The sequence below is a fragment of the Chionomys nivalis genome, chromosome 20, assembly GCF_950005125.1.
Source record: "Chionomys nivalis chromosome 20, mChiNiv1.1, whole genome shotgun sequence".
NCBI lineage: Eukaryota > Metazoa > Chordata > Mammalia > Rodentia > Cricetidae > Chionomys > Chionomys nivalis.
The window spans coordinates 55,410,345-55,423,968 of NC_080105.1; the positions used below are offsets into that span (position 1 = coordinate 55,410,345).

At 53.0% G+C, this 13,624-nt stretch overlaps 1 protein-coding gene across 1 annotated transcript; it reads right to left on the reverse strand.

Annotated features, from left to right (window-relative positions):
- Positions 1-1,577: 1,577 nt before the first annotated feature.
- F7 (coagulation factor VII) lies at positions 1,578-11,527 on the reverse strand. The gene is made up of 8 exons (XM_057752614.1): positions 11,428-11,527; positions 8,643-8,803; positions 6,740-6,764; positions 6,545-6,658; positions 4,596-4,736; positions 3,611-3,720; positions 3,046-3,169; positions 1,578-2,573 (listed from the first exon to the last, which is right to left on the reverse strand). The coding sequence occupies exons 1-8, from the start codon at positions 11,501-11,503 to the stop codon at positions 1,981-1,983; spliced, it is 1,344 nt and encodes a 447-aa protein (XP_057608597.1). The 5' UTR covers positions 11,504-11,527; the 3' UTR covers positions 1,578-1,980.
- Between the last annotated feature and the right edge of the window lie 2,097 nt (positions 11,528-13,624).

Sequence of the window (13,624 nt, forward strand, 5' to 3'; positions counted from 1 at the left end):
TCTTGTGACTCTGCTGGGAGTGTGTATACACGTATGGGGGCTGCTCCGGGTGGTGGCGGTGCTGGGGGGTGGGGCGGTTTGCCTTGAGTCCAGAAATCTTTCTTGGAACGTCAGACTTAGAGGTTCTGAGCTTGTGGCCGATCACTAGGAGGCACCCCTGTGCCGCGCACGCCTGTCTGCGCTCTATGCGCTACCATTCAGTACGCTTCGGGCAAGGGGCTGGAGGTTGAAACACACAAAGACACAGAGAGACAGGGACACGGACCCCTAGTCACTGGTAAGAAGCCCTTTACTCAATAGCACCACGGAGGTTTATATACCCAACAGTCAGGTGGGCCAACAGGTGAAAACCTTATCCTCTGATCCTCAAGGCCAAGGCAACACGTGCTCGTGAAGCAGAGCTGGTAAACAACTTTGACACAGCTTTCAGTAACTCAAATCAGAAGGAAAGTGAAGATCTCTAGCAGGGAAGAGCAGCTGGAGGCCAGGACTCCAAATGCTCCCAACACCTCTGGAAGTTTATGCTTCAGAGTCCCTGGAAATTATCAATAGCAGCAGCAACAACGAAACTCGAAGATTTGTCCTGTGAGGGGACTGCTCAGCTGTCTCCACCTTCTCCATGTAGACCAGACTGCTGGCACTCATGCTGACCCAGTCCTCCTTAGAAACCTTATCTGGTGGGGATATTTTTGAGCCTGGGGAGTATGCACACCAGTGGGCAGAATGGTACTGGCTACAGCCTGTGCCACCTATGGTGATTGGTTAGGCAATGGCTCAGGACTGTGGCTGCACGCACGTAGCCAGAGGTTACTGGAATGGTGCTTGCCTGGCATTTCACCAGGAAGTCACTGCCGTTAATGAGGCTGGGCCAGACTGCAGCAGAACTAGGAAAAGATGCATGTGTTCTGGTGGCCGTCAATTGATGTCTGACCTCTGCCCTGCCTGGCGATGCCGATGTGGAGGTCTCAGTGCCTACACTGAATCTGTGATGGCATCAAGGGTGAGGTGGTGAGGTCCTCGTAGCAGACATGTGGCCTGGGATTAGGTTCTTCCTTTGTACCCGGCCCTCTCTCTGGCCCCACTCCCAGGAATGTTGTTTGGAAAGTAAAGCACATCCCATGCTGATCACACTGTCTTCCGGGAGCTAGACCCTCAAGTAAGGCCTCTCAAGGTCTCCTGGTGCCATCTCAGGACAGCTCTGTGAGCTGGGTACATGTGTTATCTACTAATGGCTGTGGACACTGAGGACAAACCCTCTCGGCTCCCTCTCAGTGCACTGTCCCTTTCTTCCCAGGAACAACAGCCCTGCTGATGTGCATCTGACTCCATAGAAGGCTCCACTCAGGGAGTTATGGTCAATCCAGGGGGACAGCAGGCATCCCCAAAGTGTGCTGAGAAGGTCAGCCACTCACTGTTGGGCAGGCGGGAGGGCACACTAACTCAGAAACACTCCCTTGGGAAGCCTGGAAGAACGATGTTGCACGCTCAGAAACTGTTTCTCGTTTAATTGAAATAAACACAGGGTACTCATGCAAAAAAGGAAAGAAATGAAAGGGAACGATAGTGCAGATGGTGTATACATTGTGAGCGCACACACATGCATGTGCACACGCGTTCTACATGCACGTGTGCACACTGCAGCACTGCAGGCAGAGCACATGCAGATGGGAGGCACCTGCAGGGAGGCAGCAGCAAGGGCTGGACCTCATCTCCCTCAGGGCCACCCTGCCCCTTTGGGCTGCCCGTCTGTGGCTCTACCATCCAGTCCCTGAGTATCTTTGTTAGTTTCTCATTCAGATCCCTCTTTCTGTTTCTCTTCCTGTTTTCCTCTCTCTGATATCTCTTTCTGCCCCCTTTATCTCTTCATCTCTTTCTCCTTCCCCACCCCCAAGAATAGCAGGAGACTCCATAGGATTTGATACAAAACAGCTCTACACAGCAGTAGCTTCCTCCTGGGGAAAGGTTGGGCTGTCCAAGGAGTTAGAGTAGCTCGACTCGAAAAATCCCAACCTGGGGCTTGGAGTTCATGAACTTGATCAGCCATTCTGTGTACCTGGAGACCCTGGTGTACACTCCAACGTGGCCAACAGCTGCACAGCCCTCGCCCCAGCTGACCACACCTGTCAGGTACCAGGTGCCACGGTAGTGTGTGGCGTGGGGGCCGCCACTGTCGCCTTTACAGGCATCCTTCGTGCCGTCCATATAGCCAGCGCAGAACATGTTGTCAGTGATCTGGGGGGTGCTGGGACTGTGCTTGGCGTGTTCCAGGCAGTCCTGAGTCATCATCCGGGGCACTTCGACAGCCATGAGCTCCAGGGCCGTGGCCCCGCGGTCTAGCAGCTGGCCCCAGCCACTGACCCTTGAGAAGCGGATTCTGGAGAGTGTTCTCTCGGAGAAGGCCCTTTCAGGCAGGCACAGGGGTACTACGTGGTCAGTGAAGGTCACAGGTTGGTGGAGACGGAGCAGGGCAATGTCATGGTCGATCTTGCCTGGGATGTACTTGTTAGGAATAATGACCTGTCTGACCCGTCGTACCTGCTCGGTCCCATCCTTCTCGCTGAAGTCTTGCTCACCTGAGAGGAAGCCGTTCCACTCAGGGTACATACCCTAATGTGTAGCCATACCCTCACACAGAGCTCTTGCTTGTCTTGGCCCTCGGGCCTAGAGTATGTGGACAGGGATGTGGCCAGTTCAGCCTCTGGTTTCTGGAGGATTTGTATTCTTCCCGGGGTCCCGGGAAAAGCCTGCACGAGGGCCCATTGCAGTTATTGAGGGAAGGTTGTCAATGGGCTGAGCCTGAGGCCCGGGCACTGAGGGAGAGTGAGGAGTGGATGGGATCCTTGCCACCCACTCAGAGGGGCAGGATGGAAAGAGAAGCCCCAAACCTCCCTCTGTTCCCTGAGGGGAGGGAAAGCCCAGAGGACAAGGTAGGCTAGCTCCAGTATGGCCTTCCTTGGAGATGTTATCTGGTTAGGGAGGCTGACCCTGAGCCACAGACAAATGAAAATGCCCTCTGGTCAGAGGCCAGGGACAGGCCATACCTACCCATCACCACTGTTATGTTCCTCCAGCTCCTGATAGTATCGAAACAGTGGGCTGCAGACACAATCCACGTACTGTCCAATAGGATGGCCCCACACAGCAGTAACCCACTGTTTTTCAGCACAGCCTGGGTGGGGGCACACAGACACAGAAAGTCACACCAGGAAGCAGCTGGCTTGACAAGATTCCTGCCTACAATACAGGGCCTCTGAGGTCTCAGAGCATCTCTGGCTTGGGTGGCCCTGGTAGACAACAAGGGTGCTGGAGAATGGGGGTAGGGTACACAAGTAGGTTCCCAAGTCACCCACCCCCAGCAGCAGCAGACCCTGCTGGTTTTCTTGTGTGGAGTGGGCCTCAATACTTGTTTTCTTTCTCTTCTCTGCACAAGTGTGAGTATGTGTGTATGTGGTTAGGGGAGTACCTTGGGATATGGGTGGGGTGGTGGCTGGCCCACGTTCCTTGTGTGCAAGTATGACCCAGTTCAAAAGTTCTACACCCCAGGGAAGAAACCCTGAAGTCAGGGAAAACAGAGCTGGGAGTGGGGTCTGCACAGGACAGAGAGCCTTACCTGCCATGGACACTCCCCTTTGGGGCACACCTTGCCTCCCACAATCCGGCCTTGGGGGCCGCTGGAATTTCTTTTTTCCAGAACAGGTATTTTCCCACATGGATACTCAACTGTATGAAATAGAAGTCAGGAAGAGGGGGATGCTGTGGTGAAGGTGCTTGTAGGTAGAGGTTCAGATGCAGCTGGCCCCTGCCATAGCTCCTACTGGGGACAGTAGGGGGCTCGGAGTAAAGGAGATGCTTTCCCTTTAGGGTGGTTAGGGAGGGCTATTGCAGCAGCTGGGAGAGGAGACAGACGCTGGTTTGGGAAACTGGAGCCTTGTTTTCTAGAGTTGTGGTCTGCTATATCTTCATAAGGAAGACACTGCTCGGGTTTGCTACAAGGCAAGCGATGGCCTGTGTGAAAATGTGCCACCCGCACAGGGCGACCTCACTCCTGCGCCTTCCTCCGCTGCACGGTCCTTGGGTAAGAAAGAAGATTTAGCTGTGGTCCACTGACCACATGGACCAGGCTGGACTCATTCTCTTCTGAAGAACTTCAGCTCCAGGGGATCTGACACCTGACCTCTGCAGGCAGTACACACGTGTGCTGCGCACACTGCCCCGCCCATGTGCATGCAATTTGTCCTAAGTCATCCTTTGTTCTTAACTGTGCAGCAGTGGGCACATTGGCCAGGTGTGTCCTAGAGATGTTCAAGTTGGGTGTTAGAGGAGATGAGGGGCCTCATGTCATTCCGGGCCTGCCTTTGATGGCTTGCCTTGAGACAGGGCAGGACGCTGGCCTGAAGTTCCAAGCTAACAGCTCCTAGGCACAGTGTCATTCAGCTCTCCCTCCTCCACCTCCCAGTCATTCAGGGTTTACCAGATGTTTGCTTAGCCGGGGTCTGGTCTTATTACGCATCTTTGGCCTGATAACTTGCCATAGGCCAGTGAAGGTGACTGGTTCTTCAGAGTGTAAGACAACACCAGCCCTCAGGACCCCTTACCTTTTGGTTTGCAGGACACCCCATCAGGCTGCAACACATAGTCCTCATGGCAGTGGCAGGTGCACTTGGTCCCTGGATGGTCAGTGCAGTACTGGTCACAGCCACAGTTATCATTGGCACAGATCAGCTGCTCATTCTTGTCTGAGGATGGGAGAAGCCAACCTGAGAGGCCAGCCATGATGGCAGTGGTTCCCGTCCCCTGGGGAGGCACTGTGTAGCTGCGGATTATTGAGGCTGAACCTGATGTCACCTGCCCTGGGAACTGACCTGGAGGGAGACCTGGAGCTGGGAGTCGCACATCTGAGCAGTCCCGACAGCTGCCGCCTTAATGGCATTTGGAGGATGCTAGGCTAGTGTGTGACGGCTGCCCTGTCTAAGAGTCTCAGGAGAAGCTGGTGTGTGACGGCTGCCCCGCCCAAGAGTCTCAGGGGAGAAGCTGGTGTGTGACGGCTACCCCGTCCGAGAGTCGCAGGAGAAGGTAGTGTGTGACGGCTACCCCGTCCGAGAGTCTCAGGAGAAGGTAGTGTGTGATGGCTACTCCATCCGAGAGTCTCAGGAAAAGGTAGTGTGTGATGGCTACCCTGTCCGAGAGTCTCAGGAGAAGCTGGTGTGTGACGGCTGCCCCGTCCGAGAGTCTCAGGAGAAGCTGGTGTGTGACAGCTGCCCCGTCCGAGAGTCTCAGGAGAAGGTAGTGTGTGATGGCTACCCCACCCAAGAATCTCGGGAGAAGCTGGGAAGGGTTCGGGAGGTAAGCAAAGATTTCCCAGGGACAGTAAAAACCCTCAACAGAATGGGAGACTGGCCTATGGAAGGGCCAAAGGGAGGAATTGTTCTAGGGCCAACCTTCAAGACCACGTGAGCCATCCAGGCCCTTGGTTCCAACACAGGCCATTGGCCCAGACAGCAGAGTTGTGTGGTCCATTCAGCAGTGCAGGACACCAGACCTGGCTCAGCACGTGAGTGAGCCCAGAGCTCCAGTATGGAGGCCTGACCTGTGAGTCACAGTCAGGGCTAAGACGTACAGGCCGCTCAGGTCAGTGACCTTCTGTGAGCATCTCTCCTTCCTTTACTCTCTCTGGCTGGCCTCATTCTGAAGAGAACAGGAGGCAGCTGACAGCAAGAAGAACCCACTTGGGCAACAAGGAGCCCTTCGTCTGAAGAGAGGATACTTTTGCCCCCACTCAAGAGGCGACTTTGGGGGATCCTCCAACCAGAATACTGCTTTTTGTCTGGTGCTGTGGGCCATACAAATGGCTAGCAATGTATGACTGATGGCAGACCATGGTCCCGGGAGGCACTGGACATGGGTCTTTTTCATCTACATGTGTGCACACCTAGGCTTGGGGTTAAAGGGCTTCCTAGGTTGGTGATATTCCATAGTACATGCCATTCCAGAAGAACACAGAGCTGCCTGTGCGAGTCCACAGAAGAGCCCATCTGGAAGGAAGCCTGCCCTGGCCTCTTCTATAACACAACACTAGTGTGTAGCTGCAGCCAGTGGATTCCGTGAGGCCCACTAGTGAGCTTCTGGGGCCAGAATGCTTTGATGGTCTCCAAACAGCGCTAGTTTGATGTTTCAAAGCTGGAAAAAAATACCTCACACCTTTAAACCAGCCGGTAGAGAATGAAGTCTACCCAGGTGGCTTGCCTAGTGGGGACAGAAGCTGGATGGTGACATAGGGACACTCCCTCAGCTCTCTCCGGACCACTAGAGTTCCCAGGACAGGGAACCAAAGGAGACACTGAGTCTGAGACCCAAAATCTTAGACTCATAAATCCAAGGCTCTCAATTTGAAGAGTACTTAATGTCTCCCAGATAGATTTCCCAAAGGGGCTGGATTGGACTCCCTCCCCTTCTTTGATGAGGCTGTTCACCCTGGAAGCAGGCACCCAGGCCCTCCCCCGCCCACTCCATCCTTCTGTGAACTGAGACAGGACCCTGATCTCACTTTTCTCACAGTTCCGGCCCTCAAAGTCTATGAGGCAGAAGCAGATGTAAGACTGGAGGTGGTCCTGGCAGGTGCCCCCGTTCTGGCACGGATTTGAGGCGCATTGGTCCCCATCTGTGGGGGAGTCAGTGGGTGTTAGTGTCATGCAAAGGAGGGCTCTGGGGGAGGGGCACAAATGGCTTCCCACCTACTCACCTGTGTACACGATCCAGAACTGCTTCTGAGGGGAGGGAGGAGAAGTAGCAGTTAGTATCCCATGGAGGGAACTCGGGAGCTACGGGTGGGGCTCCTGACATGGGCCTCTGTGAGGGACTTGGGAAGCCATATTTCCTCTGGAGATGAGGAGGGCTTATCTGAGGTTGATGTTTTCTATGCGCTTTCTAGAGATATCTAAAATCACAACACAGTTGCCTCTTCCAAGGCAGCACACCCGGTTCTGGCCCCGATCCTGCCTTCTCCAGCTGTGGCCCGGAGCTCTAAGTGTGGGAAGCATCATTCCATGGGCACCCTGGGCTGAATGACAAGGAGGAAGTGAGCTGAGTACCAGCATCCCTCTCTCGCTACTTACTGACTGGATGCCCCGTGTCTGACTGCCTCAAGCTCCTGCTGCCCCGCCTTCCGTGCCTGCTGTGATGGACTTCCTCCTAACTATGGACCTAAAGAAGTCATCTGTCTTTCCTTCAGTTTTTATCAGATATTCGGTCATAATGAGAACAGTAACTTCTACAGGTTCCCTGTGTGAGGTGCCCCACGCATGTGAGGACACTTGTGTTCTGTGAATACGAGGTGTTCTGGGTGAGGTGTTCTGCAGGTTAAGCTCTTCTGTGCGCCTGGACTTCCCTCGTGAGGCCTCTTGAGTGTGAGGACTCTCGGGAGAGAGGTGTTCTCTGTTGTGAGTTGAGGCCTCCTCTGAGTGTGAGGTCTTCTGTATGCATGTGAGTGTGTGAAGAGATGTTCTGGGAGAGTGGGATGTGATATTGACTCAAAGCTGGTGAGAAGAAAAAGTCCCTTGGAGAACGAACAATAAGCCTCTCACAGTAACTCCAGGAACGTGACCGACTGTTTTTTTTTCTAGAGACGATGACAAAATGAAACAAGAGGAACCTGGTCTCAACAACTGGTCCTATTCTGACACACCCTTCCTAGAAAAAACGTTCAAAGGCAGATGTCTGGCTAGAATGGAAAATGCTCAAGAATGTTTAAATATGCCCCCTTTACACAATGAAACCATAGGGCTGGGCAGGGTAGCACATACCTGGAATTCCAGCACTTGGCAGGCAGAGGCAGGAAGAGAGTGTTGGAGGCCAGCCTGGGCTACATAGCAAGACCTTATTTCAACAAACTAAAAGAAACAAACAGATTTAAAAAGAGAGAGAGAGAGTAACTCAGAATCGTAGTACACATGGCCAAGTGTGGTGGAGGAGGCCGTAGTGTTCCTCACGTTTCCAGAGGAGCTGCCTGCTGCAGGGGCAGCAGTGAGGACTGCGTGTGTGCATGTATGTGCGTGTACATGTGTGTGTGTGAGTGTGTGTGTGTGTGTGTGTGTGTGTGTGAGAGAGAGAGAGAGAGAGAGAGAGAGAGAGAGAGAGAGAGAGAGACCCTCCCTGGCAGGGCGCTCTTCCCTTCTCAGGTCAACTTCACAAACAGCCCTGGATCCTTAGGGAATAAGGGATTTTCCTTTGGGAAAATAGTGGACACATCAAGTGTGCTAAAGCCTCTTAAAGGAGGTTTTGTTTTGTTTTTTTTTCTGTTGTAAAACGTTGCATACGGGCTTACAGTAGATGGCCAGTTCAAGCGCCCTCTCCGCTATTGCTAGGGGTCTTCTGTGAGGAGAGGGGAAACTGTGGTTGGTATGCAAAATAAATGGGAAAAATGTTAATTAAATATAAATATCAAAAAGAAAGTAAATAAAGCACATTAAATATTTTTTTAAAACTGCACATGACATAGTTGAGAGTAGAAGCCTGTGTGTGTCAGGGTTCCTGGGCATCAGCCACCACAGAAATGGGGAGACAGGCTCAGAGACACAGGTGTGACCCCGCCATCCCCGGCTCACTTCCCTCCAGTCTGGGTGGCACCCGGGGTGAGGGGCACTCACTGTTCTGTCCGTGCTCTTGAAGATCTCTCGGGCTTCCTCAAAGGAGCACTGCTCCTCGAGACATTCTCTCTCCAGGGATCCCGGCCACAGCTCCTCCAGGAACGCGTAGGCACGCCTTTGCCTGTGGAGGACACTGTGTGCTTCCTCCTGGGTTACAAAAACTGAGAAACAGAAGGTCCCAGGCAATACTGGCAGCTTTCCTCAAGCTGATGGGAAGCCACCCACACTGGACCCTCCACGCCCACACTGGATCCTCCACTCCCACACTGGACCCTCCATGCCCACACTGGATCCCCCACACCCACACTGGCTCCTCCATGCCCACACTGGACCCTCCACACCCACACTGGATCCTCCACACCCACACTGGATCCTCCACGCCCACACTGACTCCTCCACGCCCACACTGGATCCACCACGCCCACACTGGATCCCCCCACACCTACACTGGATCCTCCACACCCACACTGGATCCTCCACACCCACACTGGACCCTCCACGCCCACACTGGATCCCCCACACCCACACTTGATCCCCCACACCCACACTGGATCTCCCCCACGCCCACACTGGACCCCCCACACCCACACTTGATCCTCCACACCCACACTGGATCCCCCACGCCCACACTGGACCCCCCACACCCACACTGGATCCTCCACACCCACACTGGATCCTCCCAGTGAGTGAAGGAAACCACACTGGGTCAGCTCATGGAAACCATGCACACAGATCTCTCAATGATGGACACAGCCATATCCAGCTCTCTCAGTGGAAGAAACAACTACCCACATTAATCTTTTTCTCTTCTGTAGTAGGAACCAAAGAGTTCCTGTCCACCTCCAGAAATAGAAAGTGCATAGGTTGGCTCCTTCAATGGCTTACCCTCTTCTGGAGGCTGAAGGTCACAAATATGACCCAGCTCCAGGCTCAGCTGCATCTAAATTGGGTGTGTTTTCATTGATGGTTGGTGAAAGATACCATGGTACAGCCTTACACAGAAGTATATGGTGATATATTCATTAGATGAAATGAAAATTTACAATATCCGTATGGTTTGACCTGCATACTATCTCTCTTGAGGATTTATTGTGAGGAAAAAGTTGGAGGATGTACAAAAACTCACAAAATGATATATTGGTAGTGACAGTCTGAGGCTGCCCAATGGTGGTCTGCTATGACCTCAGCGAACACAAGTTTAATTTGTGACATCAAGCAAAAGAGAGACAGCAAGTCACACATTGTGAAATCCCGTTCTTGGGTACACGAGAAAATGTATGCACTAACATATATATAAATTTTTCATCTAGTCCCACATGTGTGTGCCCTGTGCTGTGTGTGCTCTGGAGTAAATTCAGAAATCTCAGGCCACATGGCCCTGGGGCTGCAGATCTTACGAAAACACCTCATCAGCACTGGGCACCACGGTCGCACCTGCTGGGGTTCCTACTCCTGAGATTTGCTACATTGGAGATGCTCCATTGGGCCCCAGGACCAGATCCAGCCGTTCCCACCCTGATGGAAACTAAGTGACCAGTGTTCCCTGCTTGGCTTCAGAAGAACAAAGCTTTGGTGAAGGCAGTTGCAGAAGTTCAGACATGCTGAATTTGAGGTTCTCTGGGACACTCCAATGAACATGGGGTCTGAACCCTAGATATGAGTGTGGTGATGGGGATGAGGGCTCTAACTTACCTAAATTAGTCAGGGGTGCAAACCAAAGCCCTATAAGACAACCATGCTACACAGACTGTGTGAGGGGTAGCCAGGGGAAGGCGCGGAACTGGGATGGGAAGAGAGGAGAAGAGGAAGAGAGGCAGTTAGGGAAGAGTCAAAAGCAGCCAGTGTACTCAAGAACAGGACTAAAGGAGAGAGTGAGGCAGGCTTCCCCCATTTGGCCTTGCTGGAAGGAACTGGCTTTGGGTGGGGCTGTAAAGGTGGCTGTGGTCATCAGGAGGATGCTGGCATACCCAAAAGGAGTGGCCTCTGGAAAGACAAGACTGGAAGACAGTCGCATCATTTCGGGAAGGAACAGCAAGAGGGAAGAGGAGGGGGTAAAGACCACTGTAGCCTTTTCAAGCTGGAGAGTCTTTCGTGACTGGTGTTCCTAGAGAATCAGTCCCTGCTGTGGAAGAAGAGCAGATGGAGACTCTGTCAAACAGGACCTGTCAAGGACCTTCACCAGGCAGAGAGACCGAGGCCTCAGAGCTGTGTGTGTGTGTGTGTGTGTGTGTATGAGTGTGTGTGTGTGTGTGTGCATGTGCGAGTATGTGTGTGCATGTGTATGAGTGTGTGTATATGGAGGGGGGTGTGAGTGTGTGTGTATGTGACAGTGTGTGTATGAGTGTGTGTGTGTGCATGTGGGAGTATGTGTGTGTGTATGAGGGGCTATGGCTGTGACCATAGGGCCAAGACATGAGCAAGCCCTGTAGCTCAGTGTCCTGTGGCTATCCTGACATGTGAGACCCTTGCCCCAGAACTCTGCACTGAGTGGCCTCCAGAGCTAACTTCACAGGCAGGTGTCCACAGGGGGACAGTGGCAGCAAAGTTCCCTACTTCTGAAAACTCTTTGGAAAACAATAGCCAAAGCTCCTGCCCCCGTGAAGAACAGCCTATCTCCCGGTGGCAAACACCCAGATACTATTAGTTTTTGGCAGGGACACACATCTGATGGAGCCGCCTGGGAGCAGGTTCCTGTTGATGTCCCAGCTGCTGTTGCAAACAGCTTGGCTTCTCAACTCACCCAGTCCACAGAGAAACCCTCCCTGGACAGATGGGACTTCCGTACCTACAGTTCCTAGGGATCCCTGAAGCTGGAGCAGAAAGCAGAAAAACACCAGCCGACGGCGAGCCTGAGGAACCATGGTGCGACTGTTGCTTCTTGCTGGGGCTTGTCCAGATGCTGCTGGGAGGGCAAAGGGCAGGGGGAGGGGAGAGGGGTGGAGAGAACTGGAACGGAGGCTGGAAGGAGGCAGGCGCACACGTCTCCAGTGGTTGTACATCCAGGGAAAGAGGAAAGGCATGGCAGGAAAGTGGACTCACACTGGAGGTGGGAACAGATCTCACCCACAGGACATTCACACCCACAGCGAGGGCACTAAAAAGGACAGAATGCTGGGTATGGCCCTAAGGCCTGGAAAAGACCTGCAGGGGAGACCTAGGCTGGGCGTGCTAGCTCTCAGGAGCTGTTCTGCCCCACTCCTCCCCACACTGAAAGCAGCCCTCAGCAGAGGACCGATGACTGCTTCCTCCGCGTCCTCTGGCCCAGGCCCCAGCTGGGGCTTTCCGACACTGGGTTGCCTGTGATCGACGAGGTTTCTCAGGATGTGAGACTTGCTGTGTAAAATCTGGGTTCACCCTAAGGACACGGCGTCTATGGTTATGCAGCCTCCTGGATTGGACTGTGGGTTTGAGTTGGAACCTCTGCGGGGGGGTGGGGGAGAGACACTTTTCAGGGACAGGTAGAAGGATGACCTCATCTATGGGACACTGACAGTACCCATCCATCCCTACCTGGTGCCACCACAGTCTACCTCAGGGACACCTGTGACTCCTGGGGTCCCTTCAGTCTAGGCAATACTTCTTCTTCTGGGCTAGAGGTCAAAGCTCACCCAGCAAAACCCAACCCTCATCACAGGGACATGAGAGGAGGCCACAACAATTTATCCCAGCTCTCACCTGAGAGCGAAGACCCAGTCTCGGAGTTCGCCTCCCATTGATGTCTAGGCCATGAGTATTCAGCTGTGACACCGGAACAACCATAGGCGCACCAGAGGACAGAAGCCGGGCCTACTTGATGTTTGGGCCCTGGCTGAAGTTTCTGCAGCAGATGGGGACCTCCCTGTGGCACGTGAGTCTCAGGTATCAGGGGTTCCCCCTGGACCTGCAGGGGCCTCGCCTATTTGGTCTTCCTGTCATACCTGCCCCATGGCTACCAATAGCACTGTGCCTAGCCCAGACACATGGCTCGGAGAGGTAGGCACGGGGGCCACTGTCTGACTCTCTTTTGGACCTGTTCCCACTTACTTTCTCAGGGAAGACCAAGTTCCCCTTGGGATCCTAGAGTCCTCCTTCTCTGGGAATCCCTTGTGTGTGCTAAGGCACCATCTTCCCTCACCTTGGGATAGAAAACACTAAGCCTCTTTCTCAGCCATGCTCATCTTTCCTTTCCCAAGGGCTCTCCCTAGAGCCTGCAGGACGGGACTGGGATCCCCAGCATACTACCACATACTGACCTCTCCCTCGTACAGCTGACAGACAAGAGAACCATAAGTGACCGTGGGCTCAGAATTACCTGGGGGACACACATATGCCACGGTCACACGCACACCATCTTCATACTTACGTAGCATCCTTACACATGATATGCTCACACACCCACACATCCATGACACCTACACAGATACAGGCTCTCTCACTCCATGAGGAGCCAGAATCTTAGGAGTGGTCCTAAGAACAGAGCTTCTGATGCCCTGGGAAGGTTGTGGACCAGTGGTGATGATGTTAGTACCTTGAAGTTTAAGAACTAGAGAGCTGATATGAATTCTGAGATTATAATTATATCACTTTTATTTTCTCTGGATCTGTGTCTTTCTTTGTGGGTTAGTCTTGCTAATAATAGGAGATGTTAAGATGCTCCTGGATTTCCCAGTTATGTACAGTTACTTTCAATCCACACGACTCATGCATGTCCCTTTCCTTTTTGCTATTCCAGTGTTTCTAGTAAATGATCCTAATCATGAGGCACCCCATGGTTGTCCTCTATGCCGCAAAGGCTAGCTCACCCCTGTCTTCTACTTTTCTTGGATAAGGATTCTTCCTTCCTTCCTTCCTTCCTTCCTTCCTTCCTTCCTTCCTTCCTTCCTTCCTTCCCTCCCTCCCTCCCTCCCTCCCTCCCTCCCTCCCTTCTTTCGTTCTTCCTTTTTTTGGCATTTTTTTTTTTGAGACAGGTTTCCTAGTAGCTTTGGAGCCTGTCCTGGAACTAG